This window comes from Gigantopelta aegis, chromosome 6 (genome assembly GCF_016097555.1).
Source record: "Gigantopelta aegis isolate Gae_Host chromosome 6, Gae_host_genome, whole genome shotgun sequence".
NCBI lineage: Eukaryota > Metazoa > Mollusca > Gastropoda > Neomphalida > Peltospiridae > Gigantopelta > Gigantopelta aegis.
Genome location: NC_054704.1, coordinates 76,203,421 through 76,220,936, shown reverse-complemented (window position 1 = coordinate 76,220,936; position 17,516 = coordinate 76,203,421). Strand labels below are relative to the sequence as shown.

The 17,516-nt window shown below is 35.6% G+C and overlaps 2 protein-coding genes across 11 annotated transcripts in view; one reads left to right on the top strand and one right to left on the bottom strand.

The window, feature by feature from the left end:
* LOC121376264 (origin recognition complex subunit 1-like) overlaps positions 1 to 9,203 on the top strand; it is a 32,620-nt gene extending 23,417 nt beyond the window's left edge. The window contains exons 9-14 of the mRNA XM_041504093.1: positions 692 to 863; positions 2,034 to 2,141; positions 2,915 to 3,064; positions 4,467 to 4,756; positions 5,656 to 5,780; positions 7,073 to 9,203. Coding sequence (XP_041360027.1) covers positions 692 to 863; positions 2,034 to 2,141; positions 2,915 to 3,064; positions 4,467 to 4,756; positions 5,656 to 5,780; positions 7,073 to 7,239 — 1,012 coding nt within the window. The 3' untranslated portion in view covers positions 7,240 to 9,203. The remainder of the gene's footprint in view (positions 1 to 691; positions 864 to 2,033; positions 2,142 to 2,914; positions 3,065 to 4,466; positions 4,757 to 5,655; positions 5,781 to 7,072) is intronic.
* A 3,258-nt stretch (positions 9,204 to 12,461) lies between these two features.
* LOC121375950 (EF-hand calcium-binding domain-containing protein 7-like) overlaps positions 12,462 to 17,516 on the bottom strand; it is a 67,925-nt gene continuing 62,870 nt past the window's right edge. For 9 of the 10 annotated variants that reach the window (XM_041503683.1, XM_041503686.1, XM_041503687.1 and 6 more), the window contains one exon: positions 12,462 to 16,733. In XM_041503683.1, coding sequence (XP_041359617.1) covers positions 16,659 to 16,733 — 75 coding nt within the window. In that variant the 3' untranslated portion in view covers positions 12,462 to 16,658. The remainder of the gene's footprint in view (positions 16,734 to 17,516) is intronic. The other variant, XR_005958375.1, reaches the window with a different exon arrangement.

The following is a 17,516-nucleotide window of genomic DNA, read 5'->3' as shown; positions in this document are numbered from 1 at the left end:
TACGGGATTGATCTCCCATTATGGGTCCATATATAATTAGTTTATTTTCTATTCCAAGAAACACACACAAATCACTGGTGATGATCTGAATAATGAAGTTTGTTGAGAATGGGTTGCTTAACTAATACAAGTTTCATGATCATATAAAACTAAGTACTATATGGAGTTATTCCCTTTTACTTTCATTTTCTTTCAATGAATAAGTATACTGTTAATTTGTTTCGTGCTAAAACCTTGCCTCTTACAAAATGCATTTCCGCCTATTGAGTATTCTTGAAAAGAGAAGACAAGAAAGAGAAAGAGAAAACTGTTCAAACCAATATTTCCATGAACCAATGTAAAAATATATAAAGAATTAAGAAATCTTTGATCTTTTCATGTTTTTTTTAATACGGAAAATATTAACACTTCCAAGTGTTTGGCATAAATTATTGGGGTAAAACACCTACATTTAGTTGATTATTAATCAGTCATTTATTAGTTGATCAACATGCTCTAGTGGTGTCGTTAAACAAAAACAAACTTTAACTTTCATTTATTAGTTGGTGCAATCTGATAATTATTCCCAAACTTTCATCAAATCACCATCAGTAATAATTATAGTAATCATATTGTTTCATAATCTATTCTCACGCGTTGAATTATTCATGGGGGTATTTCAGAGCCTTATTTTTATATTTGATTGTTTCAGGTGTATGTACATATCTGGTGTACCTGGGACAGGGAAAACGGCAACTGTCAAAGAAGTTACAAGAGCTCTCTTGATGGGCTGTGAAGAAGGTAGCATACCGAAGTTCAAGTTCATTGAAGTCAATGGAATGAAGTTAACCGAGCCTAGACAAGCCTACACACAGATTCTGCAGGTAAAAACTTTCTCAACACTGTATAATAATAAAAAACAGATAACGTTAATAATAGTAATTTTACGCAAGTAAAAGCATTTATGGGAAATTTGTAGACTAGTTTACCTGGGATGATTTAGCATTGTCGTTGAAACATAAAATGCAAGTAGGCAGGTGGAGCATTACGTTTGAACCAAAAAGAGATACAACAAAAATGTTTGGAAAAACTTTTGTTGAAGAACAGGTTTGAAACGTGAAGAAAACACCTTTTTTAAAAAAAAATTAGTGTACATTTATTATACTATTCTATATGTCTATTTCATTTCATTTTAAATTTATTTTTCATGTTTATATTCAATTAAGATTGAAGCATGCTATCCCTGGCACACATACCAGCTATCTGGGCTGTCTGTCCATAGCAAGGGTTAATGATTATGAGAGACAACAGTAACGTCTTGCACCTACCTACAGAGCTATTATATTTATTCTGGGTAAAAGCCAACTATGAGGTTTGAACCTAGCACCTACCAGCCTTAAGGTAGATGGCTTGACCAGTACACCATCCACAGCTAGCTCTGCTACTCGCCAAATTTGCCAGTTATCAGTTTTTAAAAATTTTTTAAAGATGAATTTTATTTTAATCTAGAAAAATACTTTCATTTAATGATTGCTACTTTTGTTGGAAAAGAACTTAGTGTCTGCAAGTTTAATGGATAATTTAGCTAAATGTTTTGTTCAACCTGAACTAACCCTGCCAGCGAAGATGGTTAATTTTGTCATCTAGGTGGTTAGAGTGGCCTGGTTAGAGCACTTCCATGTTGTGTGGTGAATTGGACTATAGGACTCTCATTGTGGTTTCTTTGGGTTATTTCTTATTCAAACCAGTGCTTCACAACTGGTATATGCGAGAACATGGTGTTCTCTTATAATGTGGGGAAGTGCACCATGTAGACTTTTTGTGTTAACAAACTTACCTGTCAAGTACATCAGACCCTGCAGTAAAAAATCCCAATGGATCAGTAATGGATTGTTTGGGAGTATGGAGAGTCATTTAAGATATTTCCACATTGATGCTACAATGTATATGAATTGACATACTGAAGGGAGCTAAAATTATTCTCCTTGAACCAGCCTCAGGAGGGAAATGGAGCAAGGTCTGGTGTGTTGTAACCAGTGATGTTTTTTCTTCAGGCACTGACAGGACAAAAAGCCACACCAGACCATGCCGCAGATATTCTTTCCAAGCGATTCTGCAGCACTGGTGCCCGGCGGGAGACTGTTGTCATGTTAGTCGATGAGGTAAGTGCTTTGTTTATACTTATTTTTGTGCTTATATCCAATTAAGATTCAAGCACACTGTCCTGGGCACACCTTGGCTATATTGGCTGAATGCTCTGGGCACCGATTGATGAGGTAGTCTTAGTGTAAAACCACCTTAAGTGCTTATCTACATGTACCTTATGCACTTAAGATAAATCAAATTTTATCGTTACAATTTAATAATAATTTATAACGAAACTACAGTAGAATCTCATTGTGTGGAACTCAGAAGGGTCGAATACACCACAACGCTAGAACCTGAAACTAAGTCCAGATTTACACTTACATGTCGTTGACCGAATGGTTAGGTCGAACTACCCGATGGGTCGAACACTTTCTCGGGCACCGACGGATTCAAGCCAACAGTATTCAACTATTGAAATTGCAGTGTTTTGTAAAAAAAAAAAAAATTGTACTGGAGTTATGTATTCAAACTTCATAATATTTTAAAATAAAGTTTTAGCATTATTCATTATAGTTCATTACTTTCCTTTTGATGTAAACAGACCATTAAATTAGCATTATGATATTTTCTCTATTTGCCTCACCTTTACAAAGTAAAAAGGCAAGATACAGTATAACCTTTCTGATGGCAATAACGGCATCAAAGTTTTTCTCAAAAACTATAAGTTATAGGTTAATGAAACTTGGTTTATAGTTGCTCCTAAGTATGTTCACCACAGAGCATCGAAAACTTTTATGGGAGGTGAGATATTTAATTCCACGGAAATCTTGTTTTTTTTACTGTACAGCTGGATCTGCTGTGGACGCGCAAGCAGGACGTGATGTACAACATCTTCGACTGGCCAAGTCAGCAGCAGGCCAAGCTGGTAGTCCTGGCCGTCGCCAACACCATGGACCTGCCCGAGAGACTGATGATGAAGAGGGTCTCCAGCAGACTGGTACATCTCACTGTTTTCTCTCTGTGTTACATACCTAGTCAGTCTTACTGTAGTGATAAAGACATTTTCAAACTGTGTGATAAATGTATCTTGTATCACACATATGGACCTGGGCCCCGTTCCACGAAACGATCTTAGCACTACTTAAGATCACCTTTGTGCATAAGGTAGCTATGCACTTAAGGTGATCTTAGGGCTAAGATCGCTTTGTGGAACAGGGCCCTGCCCGAAAGACTTTATGATGAAGAGAGTTTCCAGCAGACTGGTACATCTCACGGTCTTATCTTTGTGTCAGTCAGTTAGTCAGGGTTTTTGACAGTTTGGGAATTTTACTTTTTACATCCATTTGGGGCTGATTAATGGCAGTGTGTAATCTACACTCTGCCATTGAGACAAGGGCCAATGCTTCTAAAACTCAAGGATTAAATAAATGTTTTAGTTGTTTTCATGTTTGTAAAAAAACCAAGTGTTGAATATGTATTAAATGTAAAATTAGTGATTTGTAAGGTCTTTCCCGGTGAACATGCAGATAGATTCATAGTGCTCAAGGTTCATACAAGCTTGAAAAGGCCTTGAATTTGAGGTGCAGTCTTGAAAAGGTCTTGAAACTGAAAATAGCCATGAAAAGGCCTTGAATATTGTAGTTTGGCCTTGAAAAGCCCTTGAATTTAGTACATAATCATATGTAGTGATTTATATATTTTAATAAACTTATTATTATTTGATATATTTAAAAATAATAATCCACAAATAAACAGTTTTTAGCTATGGAAAATTACGTTAAAATCGATGACGAAATTGTTTTGCACGGTATGAAATAGAGAGTTATTTCGGCAATTTCCGTGCTGTAACACGCCAAAAGCATGTATTCAAATGGAGGCAACAGAAGCCAGTTTTTCCTGTTTTAAAAATAGATATTACTTGTAAATAATGGGGGGAACTATTTTTAACCGCAAGTGGTTATCCGAATATGACTTGTAAGGAGCCTTGAAAAAGGTTTTCGGTGACTTGCAAAAGCCTTAAAAAGGCCTTGAATTTTAGTGGTGAGTAGCTGTATGAACCATGGTGCTAATTATAATTCAAATTCTTCTTAAATGGCGGGGAATATGAATTGGAGAATGCACTGTATACCGTTTACAGTATGTCGACTGGTGTTATGTCGGGCGAGAATGAAAGATCATTTCTCCATTTTCAGAGGCCTGAATTAAAAGTTGACCAGTTGTTACAAAATGATTACAACTGAAGATCGATGAAATTCAAACCGATTCCCAATATTCCAAACTACTGATCATTAAAAACAATACAGTTCACCATATCCCCAATGATATGTGCTCTATGACGTGTTTTCAGCGTGCTGGGGTGTCATTAAACATTCATTCATCATTAATTTTGATGTTTTCAGGGTTTGACGAGAATGACGTTCCAGCCGTACACGTTCCGCCAGCTGGAGGAGATCGTGGCGTCGCGTATGCTGGGTCTGAAGGTGTTTGACGAGGACGCTATCCAGCTGGCCGCCAGAAAGGTCGCGGCTGTGTCGGGGGACGCGAGGCGGGCGCTGGACATCAGTCGCCGAGCGGTGGAGATAGCCGAGTTGGAAGCCGAGACGACGAACAAACCCATTCTCGTTGGAATGAAGCATGTCTCCACGGCCCTGCAGGAAATGTTTACATCACCTAAAATAGTGGCCATTCGGTTAGTACTGCAGGTTGTTGTGTGTAGCCTGGGATCTGTGTAAACAAAATAGATTATACAGTTCCAAATATCAACAGAATAATTGCAGAAACCTAGTTATATTGTAACAAAATATGAATTATTACATGAAATTATTTTGCCAAATAAAAATTACCTATTGGTTTTAAAAATCTCAATTTTGCGAGTGCCATAGCTAACCCTGACTATTATGATATTTTTCAATGGTGACTGAATATTCATACAAACGTCTTTATCTCGTGAAATTCTTCTATGGCCACCAACAACTATTATTTTCTAAGATATTTTTAATATTTATCTTAAACCACTGATATGACCATTTTGTTAGTAGTATCCTAGTGGAAATAAACTTTATTAAGGTTTATTCTAGATCAAATTATTCACCTCAAGTTTGGGTGGGACGTAGCCCAGTGGTAAAGTGTCTGCTTAAGCCCCGATCGGTCTGGGATCAATCCCTGTCGGTGGGCCCACTGGGTATTTCTTTTTCCAGGCAGTGCACCACGACTGATATATCAAAGGCCGTGGTATGTGCTATCCTATCTGTGGGATGGTACATATAAAAGATCCCTTGCTACTAATGGAAAAATGTAGTGGCTTTCCTATATAAGACGAAATGTTTGACACCCAGTAGTTGATGATTAATAAATCAATGTGCTCTAGTGGTGTCGTTAAACAAAGCAACCTTTACCTTAAGGTTGGAAACATCTTTAACATTATTTGATGTTAACTGTCTAACATATATTAGGTAACCTTTTTTAAAACATCACTGCAGATATATTCTGTTATTGTATGTTAACCATCTAAAATATATTGGGTAAATTTTTTTAAAAATCAATGCAAATATATTCTAAAATGTACCCTGGCATTAATTTATGTTGCAGAAATTTGTCCAAGCAAGAGAAGTTGTTTCTTCAAGCGACCGTCTCGGAGTTTCAGCGTACGGGTGTGGAAGAAGCGGAGTTCTCCAAACTCTGCAGTCAGCATCTGGCCTTGTGTCGCTTCAGTGGTAGGCACGATTTTCACTTCCATCATATAACTTACAAAATCACTGAAACTCTGCAGTCAAGCGATTTATAGCCAATCTGCATTGTCATTCCAATCTCACACGCCCTAACTAATAATTGCACAAATCATTTTGTGTTTGCTGTGCCATTTTTTCCACGAGTTGTGAAGATTGAGATAGAAAATCCTACCTCAGTTCACAAGTTGTGTGCATGGATTATTTTGTCAAACAAATGCTCTTCACAACTTGTGAATTGTGAAATACAATAGTCACAAATTTAATGAACACAGCATTACAAAACTACCGGTACTAAAACTACAGTCAGCATTAGGCCTTGTGTCGCTTCAGTGGTTGGCACGATTTTCACTTCTATTTTATAACTCTGGTGTTACAAAACTTAGGAAACAAGATGGGATTTTTTTTTCTAAAAGTAATTTTAATAACAACTTTTCTAAATATGTTTCACATTTTTATATGGCACATGTCAATGATCTAGTATGAGCACGTGGTCATTAATATTGGTATTGATAAAAAAAAAAAGTATTGTGAAACATACTTGTGGTGGGTACAAGATCTGGAGCCTAATTCACAAAGGTCTCTTAGGCTCTGTTACACAAGAAAGCATCCTCTTTGTAAGTCTTTTAGCACTGCACTGCGAGATCACAAAGTTGCGAGAGTTTAGTGAATTAGGCCCCTGGTCTGTACATTGCCATGTGACCAGAACAGAGGAAAATAATCCATCATGGGTGGCTCTTGGTGACCGATCGACTAAAATTATTAATTTCATATGGTGTGCATGTTAGGTGTCCTAGTACTGAACAATCTATCAATTCAAAACATGGTTATTGGCACATAAATCATTATTATAACCGGACATCTCAACTTTATTGCATTTTCACTGTGTTCAAATAGCTGGTTTCACACATCCAAACAGCCATGCCATGGTTAGAAACTTTGATTGTGCATTATTTATTTTATTATTTATTTCATTGCTGTTATAAATAATCTACCTCCTCTCAAAACATGGTTTTATCTATCGGGTAGGCATAAAAATCACCATTTTTAGTCTCCTGCTGGTCCAATCGGAGAGGATTATAGGTTTCATCTCAGTCAGGTGTCTATCTGTCTGCCCCATATAGAGTTATTGCCCTTGAACTTAGAGATTTGTGTCGCCTGGTAGGGGATGGTTTTTTTGTTTTTTTTAGCAGTACTCTCAGAATGCTTGTTTACAGTGTAATCAAGCTGTCAGACATCAGTTGACCAACAGTTTAAACTTGGTGTTTTATTTCTTGCAGGACAAGAACCTCCGTCGGCTTCAGAAATGTTTGCCATGTGTTTCCGTCTGGGAAGTTCACGACTCCTTCTGGTTGAACACGGCAGAAAGGATCTCAACATGCGAGTGCGTCTCAACGTCAGTCAGGATGATGTGTTGTATGCTTTGAAGGATGATGCAGGATTTTAATTCAGATCAAAACTTTTAAAGTTATCCTCAGTGTACAAGAACTAACAGCTTTCAGTGTTTTACTATACATAACAGGGAATTAAGCTGTCGTTCATCAAATTGGAAACTGAAGTTGTATGGCAGACACATTTCATAATATACCGAGAGAAAGAAATAAGGGAACACTTGGTAGATGCAACTACCGGTCTGATAGGCGATCTGTCATTTTCTCGTCTGTAATTTTAAAAAATGTGTGTTTTGCATCGAATCTGCGACTGCGCATCAGCTGTGCCACAATTTTAAATCATTCAAACAAACGATTCAAAATGATGATGAAATGCACAATATATGTACCACACTGACAAGACAACTTGGGTATTCCTAACTGCACAAGTGCGACATTCAGCAAACAGCCGGTCAAAGGTCAATACTTCCAAGAAATAGCTTGTTTATGTTCTAATTATATTACCGGTGTTTTTTTTTTAATAGATTGTTCTGTTAAATACTTGTGGGATGTCACTTGAATTTTGTAAATCTGTATGCAAGAAATGTGAAAAACTTTGTCTTCCATCAAAATATTAAATTTTTTATTGGTTAATCAATATTTGTTGGATTAGTACACATTCTGATGGGCTAGTAAATTTTAGATGATTTTAGTCCAGATGGCTAGTGAAATATTTTCCATTTCTGCGTCCCTGTTATTAAGATACATTTGTATTCTGCAGTTAATCATGAAATTAGTAAACTATATTTGAATTTATCATTTTTTAATTGCATGGCTGATTATTTTTAACTTATATAATATTTCACATGATCTTTTTTTGCACTTCCCTCACCCCCTTCCCCCTGACTATGCCAGTGGTTCCTCCTAAAAGCAAGGACTACTTCAGAAATTTGTATTTATTTTAAAAACATGCAGGTGTTAACCATTGTTTATGGTTTGTACTTAAATGTTAAATCTGCATGGCCACTAAAACAAAATGTTATATTCCAATGTTACAACTTTGCTTGAAAAGTCCAATCAAATTATATTTCATTGTTAAATCATCAGCAGTTTATTTATTAAACATTTTAAATGTAAATTGAAGTCACTTTTGTTAATTAGGTACAAAACCACCAAACTAACCATAAGTTAATTAAATGTGAATCGATGTTGATATTTGAGGACAATTCACAAAATTATTTTTATAACATTGTGTAGATGTTTTTGAAAAGATTTTGTGTGAATATTTGTACATATTTGAAGAAAAGTGAAAAAGTATTCTTATAACATTGTATAGCTGTTTTTGTATATGCAAGAATGAATGACTATTTATAATGTCAGTAACTTTATTAAATAACATCTGTGAAGGACTTCTCTGTTGTATTTGAAAAAGAATGTAAGCTTAGTACATTTTTATACAATTTTGAGAATAAAATATTTAAGAAAAAATACTTCTGCATTTATTAATCACATAGATTGTTGAAAAACCCCTAACCCAAAATAAAATGTTAAAAGGCTGAAAAAAGGGAAGTTCAAGTAATCGCAGGTGATAAGTTATTATTTAAAGAAAGTGCACATTGTGTCAGTTTGCCATTTTGTTTTCCTGGCCCAGTAGTTTTTGTCGTGCCTTTAAGAAGTAAAAAGGCAAGTTCTTTTCCGGTTGATTCATTCATGGTGTCGGCATTTGCATTTACTTCAAATTTAAAGTTTTGCATTTAACTCCATTTCTAACAAACTTTTGTTTTAATTAAAGTAGCACCTAAGAATGTTCACAATGCATGTGGAAAAAAAGTTTTTTTTTTTTTTTATGCATACCACCTTTCAACATGATGTAAAAGATGTGGAAAATACCACACTATTGATAGCTCCATTTGTTACTTTGTATACGTAACTGTCTACAACATCATTTGCTACTGTTACAGATTACTTCTGGTGTACATACTTGAAATATAAATTAAAGCCGCACACCCTAGTTCCATCCAGCGAAAATAAATTATAATTTGGTTAATCTACAAACCTGTAACACACTTAGATCACGTTTTGATCAAATGGAGTGAAAAAGCAGGTTTTATATCGATAAATACCATGGGAATCCCCATGTCCCAATTGCTTAAAATAATTTTGAAAGTTTGTATTCTGATGTCACCGGTAGACGTCGCTCGAAGCACAACAATGCCTACGTCACGACAAATTTCACAGACTTGGGGTGCGTTCTTTTCACCTCTCCTGGACATGTTCCAACTGTTCTGTCCTGGTTGTATCCCCCCTCTCCAGATATCGTAGGACTTGGCAAAATTATTGGTTTTAAGGGTTTGTAACGTTTTGTATTGAGATACTTACTTGTCTGAACTTTATTGTTACTGAAAATGTTCACGAACTGTGAAGAAAAATCTCACAAATGAACAACAACAAATCGGATGTTGATTGCGCGAACCGTGCACGAGAAAACAAACCGAACCAAAATGATAACGGTCACGTGGTATACCAACGTCTGTGACATTGAAATGGAAATATCCCGTCTAAAAATAGATTAGACCTTGTCTGCTCAACGGTTTTGTCTCAAACATGCGTCCGTTTTTCAGAAATACGAAAAATGCATTTTGTGGTATTACAAACACCAGGATTACCAAAAAACACTTCAGGTGAATGGAAATGTATGTTCTAAATAATAAACGGTAAGTAAAGTGCAATTTTATTTGTGAAAAAATGGGTTTAATAGCGAAAAACAACGCCGTAATGGTTAACAACTAGCCGTAACTAGGGTGTGTCCCTTTAAAGGACCTGTCCTTAGCAGCCAAGATGTTTTTTTTTATTTAGTACCCCTACTGGTTTCATTTCTGTCCTGTCGGTCTGTCTGCCCACATATAGTTTTCTTGGGTTTTTTTTTAAAGAATGCCTTGAGATCTTGAAATATTGTGTATAGCTCTATCATGTACTGCTACAGATCAAGTTCAACTTTCATAGCGATTTACCCATTTTGACGGAGTTATTGCCCATGAACTTGGGAGAAGGAAGGAAATGTTTTATTTAATGATGCATTCGACACATTTTATTTATGGTTATATTGCGTCAGACATATGGTTATGGACCACACAGATACTGAGAGAGGAAATCTGCTGTCGCCACTTCATGGGTTAGTCTTTTCGATTAGTAGCAAGGGATCTTTGATATGCATCATCGCACAGACAGGATAGTACATACCACGGCTTATGTTACACCAGTTGTGGAGCAATGGCTGGAACTTGGGGAAAAGTAAAAAAAAAACATTTTCAGACTCTTTTTTTTTTTTTTTCTGGCCTGGAGATATTGTGTTAAAATTTGGTTTGTAGCTTTATCATGTATTGTCACAGACCAAGTTTAACTTTCATGGTGATTTACCCAGTTTTCACAGAGGTATGGTCCTTGAATTTAGGAGATACGAAAAATATTATTGCTTTAGCAGTAATCTCGGAATGCTTGTTTAACAAATAAAAGTATTTATTACATACCTATTCAATCTTACTATAGTGATAAAGACGTTTTCAAACCGTGTAATAAATTTATTTTGTATTACACGTGCAATCTGGACCGGGAATTTTTAAATGGGGAATTCCCTTTTTATTTTTACTGCAGTTAGCGCCTTTTATTTACTGACGTCATATATGATTTACAAATTACGTCACATCGTATTTGAAATATTACACAAGGCTGCTGCAGAGTATGAGTCTTAATGTTGAGCAAATCCATGAATGGAGTTTTGATCATAGATTTAACAAAGTGTTGTTATTATGTTAAATTAAAAACCTCATTTATTTTGCGAAAGAACATACCACTCGACCGCTACGCAGTCTCGTGGTATATATTCTTACACAAAATAAACTCGTGCAATAAATAGGAAGCGAAAACAACGTATGCGAAGTTCTGTATTTATATTAAATATATTTTGTTTAAAACACCAGTGTCTGGATATCCATTGTGTGTGTTAATGTTTGTAGTAATCACGGTTCATTTTACATTGTAATATATATTTTTTCATATGTATGAAATTATTGGGAAGTAAAATCCAGTTTGGGTTGCTACAAACATTACGATGACAGCAAACATGTTGTTTATACAAATACTGATATTCTAAACAAGAAAATATATTTATTGTGTAGTTTTAGTCATCAAAAAGGCTGTTAGTTGGAAACATCTTACAATGGTAGCAAAAGCAGGATTGCCCCTTTAAGGTCAAAATATATTGGGGAAAAAAACACATTTTAACACAAGAGTGACCAGTATCATATACTGACTTAAGTACGTTTATGAATACAGAGCCTGGGCCCCGTTCCACGAAATGATCTTAGCCCCAAGATCACCCTGACTGCACAGCTAATATAGGCACTTAAGGTGATCGTAGTGCTAAGATCACTTTGTGGAACGGGGCCCAGGCTCTGTATTCATAAACGTACTTAAGTCAGTATATGATACTGAAAGAAATGTTTTATTTAACGACGCACTCAACACATTTTATTTACAGTTATATGGCGTCAGACATATGGTTACGGACCACACAGATTTTGAGAGGAAACCTGCTGTCGCCACATAGGCTACTCTTTTACGACAGACAGCAAGGGATCTTTTATTTGTGCTTCCCACAGGCAGGATAGCACAAACCATGGCCTTTGTTGAACCAGTTATGGATCACTGGTCGGTACAAGTGGTTTACACCTACCCATTGAGCCTTGCGGAGCACTCACTCAGGGTTTGGAGTCGGTATCTAGATTAAAAAACCCATGCCTCGATTGGGATCCGAACCCAGTACCTACCAGCCTGTAGACCGAGTATATCATACTGATCTACATACTGTAAATCAGGAAATGTTAGCGAGTATAAAATGTTAGCGAATTTAGCGAGGTCATGCAAGACGCCAATATGTTATGATGCTAAATTTAAAGACTGTTCCAAAAAACATTTGTGCAATTGTTCTGTTTGTGATTAACTGAACCCGCAACAATGGTTACATGCTGTTGATTAAACCATAAGTATAGCAAACAACAATAGTTAGTAAACATGCACCTTAATGCAATTTTTTACTAAATTTTTTGTTGTCTGTAAGCTGCTTAATGTCGAGATTCGTCAGAAACATTATTTCAGCTGATCTTACAACTAAATTTTTTTTTTTTTAAAGTTTCTGATTTTGTTAAATTTTAAATCGCTAATATTTTATGATTTACAGTACTTTTAAAATAGGTAAATACAGTCAATACACTGACACATTAATAAAAAACCCCCACAAATGTGGTTTTAAATGGAGTTTATTCAATATGCATATTATGAATCTAATTATGCTGGCCTTTGTGGAATGTGAAATAAAATTCAAAATACATATGTTAATGCTGAATACTGAATACCAAATGAGATTGGACGTTGTTTGAAATAATAAAAATAACAGCATCAGACAAGTCTATTGTAGATCTGTAGTGACCATTACTTTGTGAACCACAATGAGTCGAGTACTATTGTTATATTTTATTATTTTGATTGGTTCCATACTCACTATTAAAAAGCAACCTAGAAATATACACCTGTAAATTAATTAAGCACCACTTATTCATGCCATCTCAGTGAACATCTAGTATACAAAATATGTAAACATTCTTAATATTGGGTTTAAACCCCACTAGCCAGGAAAACTACTTATAGGTGCCTCAGTGACATACATGTAGTGTGGGCGTGGCCACCAGGGCGGGTGCCTCAGTGGCATACATGTAGTGTGGGCGTGGCCACCAGGGCGGGTGCCTCAGTGGCATACATGTAGTGTGGGCGTGGCCACCAGGGCGGGTGCCTCAGTGGCATACATGTAGTGTGGGCGTGGCCACCAGGGCAGGTGCCTCAGTGGCATACATGTAGTGTGGGCGTGGCCACCAGGGCAGGTGCCTCAGTGGCATACATGTAGTGTGGGCGTGGCCACCAGGGCAGGTGCCTCAGTGGCATACATGTAGTGTGGGCGTGGCCACCAGGGCAGGTGCCTCAGTGGCATACATGTAGTGTGGGCGTGGCCACCAGGGCAGGTGCCCTGGGTGCAAAATTCTGGACTGGTGGAAGGGACTTGGGGAGTGCTAACAGTCCACTGGTTAGAGGGTGCAATACTTGCCGTGCCTTATTGGCTGCATTACAATTCAGTCAGTGCTTAATTAATTTCTAGGTGTATATTTTTCTTTAATCAATATATTTTGAAAAATAAAATGCCTACCAATAATTAATTCTCTAAACAATGTGACACTCACAACTTAAAACTGTTTTGGCTAAAAAGCTGCCAAGGATATCCATATTTTTTTTTATATTGTTTAGATCATCTTGACATAATAACTAGACCCAAAATGTACTTTATATAATCAACAATAAATCTTTATAGTACCTGTGCCTTCCCACTCGCCCACCTACATGTACCCCCACCCCACAAAAAAAAAAAGAGAAAAAAAGAGCCAAAAACAAGAAGAAATGCAACCAGATGTTTCTAAAATGTATTGTAACATAATTTGGTTACACAGTCCGTAGTCCATCAGTACGTAGTCTATCAGTATTCATTCTACTTCTTAAAGATTTTTCTATTCAATGCTAAAGCAAAGGTTTAAATAAAAACTATTATGCATATGAATTTTTACTGATGAATTAAGAACAATGTCTTTTGCAAATTACTTCTAATAAACACTTTCAAGCACCTGTCACAAAACAGTGGCATTCTGAAATCAATGCTTGTAAATGATGTAAAATTTGTAATGTAATTTTTATTAGTTTCAAAAATATAGAGTATGCACAAACGATTACTTGTTATGAGAATGCTGATGTGTGTAGATAAAAAAAATAGTTGGGGGTTTTCCCAATCATTGTAAAAGCGTTCAGACATCTGATACTCTGAGTTTGTTAATTTTACCACGTCATAAGAAGAATATGTCCTACTGACATGTCACATATCACTTTTAGAGCACATTCTATGAAATAAAATGTGATGACACATTTGTGATGACACATTTACAGCACATGTGAAACTTACAACATTGTTAATGTAAACTATATAGATACATGTAATGAAATGTATTATGTATAAATATATATTATATATCATTATTAAATAAAACATTAGAAACCGGTCTACTGATTTCAGATACAAAGTGAAAACCTAAAAACACATGGACGGAAAACAACCAATAAATAATGACCTGACAGTGTGGTTCAACCTAAACCTAAATGACAAGAAATGATAGCAACATGGACGGAAAAAGAAACATACAATGTACGTTACACCAATTAAAATTTGTGCTTTATTACCTACACAAGAATTACCACGATTAACCAATATACATTAATTTAATACAATATCTTTTATAATTTTCCAACAAATGCTTAATTCAGACATAATTGTGCACCCTACCAAAAAAAAGAGAGAAGATTTTACTCGAACATAGTAATGTTAATGTGGACTAAGAGATGGCTTTCCGGTTTGGTGTGTGTATGTGCTATAACAACATGCGATGCTATTTTTTCAAAAGGAAAACTGTTTGCCAACTTGTTAGGCAGTGAATCATTGGTTTATTGGAAACTGTAGGCCAATCACAATATGGGACAGTCAAGAAATTCAGATTGTAATATTCTTGACAAATGTTTTCTCTGGCACCATAAATTAAGGCAAAATGTCACGAAAGACCACTCTTTAAAAATTATAACAAGCAGAAAATAAAAATCAGTACGGGAAAACCATCATGTCTGTTAATTATAATATACAGCTATAAACGATGTACATGTACATTCATTAAAAATTTTAAAAACTGGAGAGAGATTAAAAATTACCTTTGGAACATGGAATATTTTGGTTTATATGGAATGAATGTTGCAATGAAGAACACTGGATATGTGTAAGACTCCTCAAAATGTTGTATCACTACAAGAGCATAAACATGTTACTCACTAAATGAACACATAATACCCATACACATACAATACATGTAACCGGTGTGTGTATTTACGTAATGTGCATAAATATACATACATACATACAGTAAAATTAGCAAATAAAATGACAGTACACCACACTGGTACTGGGACACCAACACACTGGTTTTGGAATGAATACCATCCATCAAAAACATAAACCTACTTTTGAGCATATATTATATCTAAGGGGTGGAAATGGGCTGAAATTCATGTCGGATATTTGTTCCGGCAAGTTACAAATTCTGCCTGCCTGAATCAGAACCTGCTGGACCAAGCAATATTGACTCAACATAATGTGTGAATAAAAACGTAAAATATTTGCCGGTCTGAAAGGCAAAAAACATTTCCTGGCCTATGATGATGTTGACTGGCAAAAACCAACTGGGATGGCAGTATTTCAACCTCTGCTATGTATATAAAATATTAATTATTTTAATTCTCAAATCAATGTAACACAGCTGCCACAGTAATAAAAATATCAAATAAAAGAGAATTTTTTTACAAATACATTCTAATAAACTGTGTGTTTTTTTTGGCCTCTACATAATAAAATATTTAAGTTGTATCAGCTAAAAAAGGCAAATTAAAAAATAAATCCAGAAGTATTTTTTTTTGCCTTCTAAATGTTTAATATTCAAATACTTTATCAATAATTTTTTTTATTTTTTTTTGTGGAGTATGAATTTTTCTAAAATTGCTGGTTGCCTGATAAGACTTACTTTATAAAATTCATAGTCACCTTTAGTCAATAAAGGTCACTTTGGGCGATTGGTATACTGCCAATTTTTAACTGAAGTAGAGTAATAAAAAATGTACAGCTATCAAATTATGCAGTTCCTTTTTAGCTTACCGGTTTCAGAATATTTTTTTTTTATGGGAAACACTTTTATAATTCCATGTCCTTTTTTAACACATCAGAACCCATTGGAAACACTTTTATAATTCCATGTCCTTTTTTTCCCCATCAGAACCCATTGGAAACACTTTAATAATTCCATGTCCTTTTTTTCCCCATCAGAACCCATTGGAAACACTTATAATTCCATGTCCTTGTTCCCCCATCAGAACCCATTGGAAACACTTTTATAATTCCATGTCCTTTTTTTCCCCATCAGAACCCATTGGAAACACTTTTATAATTCCATGTCCTTTTTTCCCCCATCAGAACCCATTGGAAACAGTTTTTCAGTAATGATGGCATTTGTGGGTTATACAACATGATAACAGAGTAACAGACTTTCGGTTCCGTTGTTTTGCTGATAGGCTACCAGGAATATTTTTTTTGTGAAATCTGGAAGCCTAGGTTAATATTCTTGCAATTAAGCGAAGTGGGACATAAAAGGGTCTCTGCCATGAATAATCCGAAAAAGTAAATTCCAGCAAAAACCTTCACTAGATACGGAATATTAGTAAATAATGCTTACTGGACAACATGAGATCAGATGCATTTCCTAACTGTAGTTACTGTACATTAAATAGTGATAGTTTGCGTAAACATAATTTCTCATTTCACAATCTTCTCTGAACACTGAACTGTCCATCCTGATTTCTCGTTATGTGGTAGAAGATGATATCCAATCTGAAATAGAACAAAAAAATATATATAAATAAATAAATAAATACATAAAGCAAAGGAATATTAAACTATGGTTATTTGGAAATAAAGAAATGGTTTATTTAACAATGCACACAACACATTTTATATGTAAGGCTATATGTCATCAGATATTATGGTTAAGGACCACACAGATAATGAGGGGGGTGGGAAAACCCACCGTCACTGCCACTTTTCGATTAGCAGCAAGAGATTTAAATGCATCATACCATAGACAGGACAATATACACCACAACCTTTGTTACACCAGTTGTGGACGACTGGCTGGAACGAGAAATAACACAATGGGCCCAACGACTGGGCTCGATGCTAGACCAGCCACACATCATGCGAGTGCTTTAGCATTAGACTACGTCCCGTCCCACATACATATTTGGTTATTATGACATTTGGTCAAAAGAGTTCGAAAGTAATTCCAGTGCTACTCTTACTGAAAAGAAACAATAAAAGCTTTTATATGCACTTTCCCATAGACAGGACAGCACATACCACAGCCTCTGATGCAAATATACCAGTCATGGGGCACGGTCTGTGATAGGGAAACCTCCTGATGGTTCCCCAAGGATGATAGATTCACTAAGCTACATCATACCCCCATAATAATAGTCTGGATTGAAATCTTTTTTACATATACTGAAAAAAGAAAGAAAAAGTGAACACTTGTGTGAAGAAAGTAAGAAGATGTAATCCGGGCTCTAATATCCGTAATCACAGGGAGAATTATGAGCTTCATTCTTGTGAAGAAAA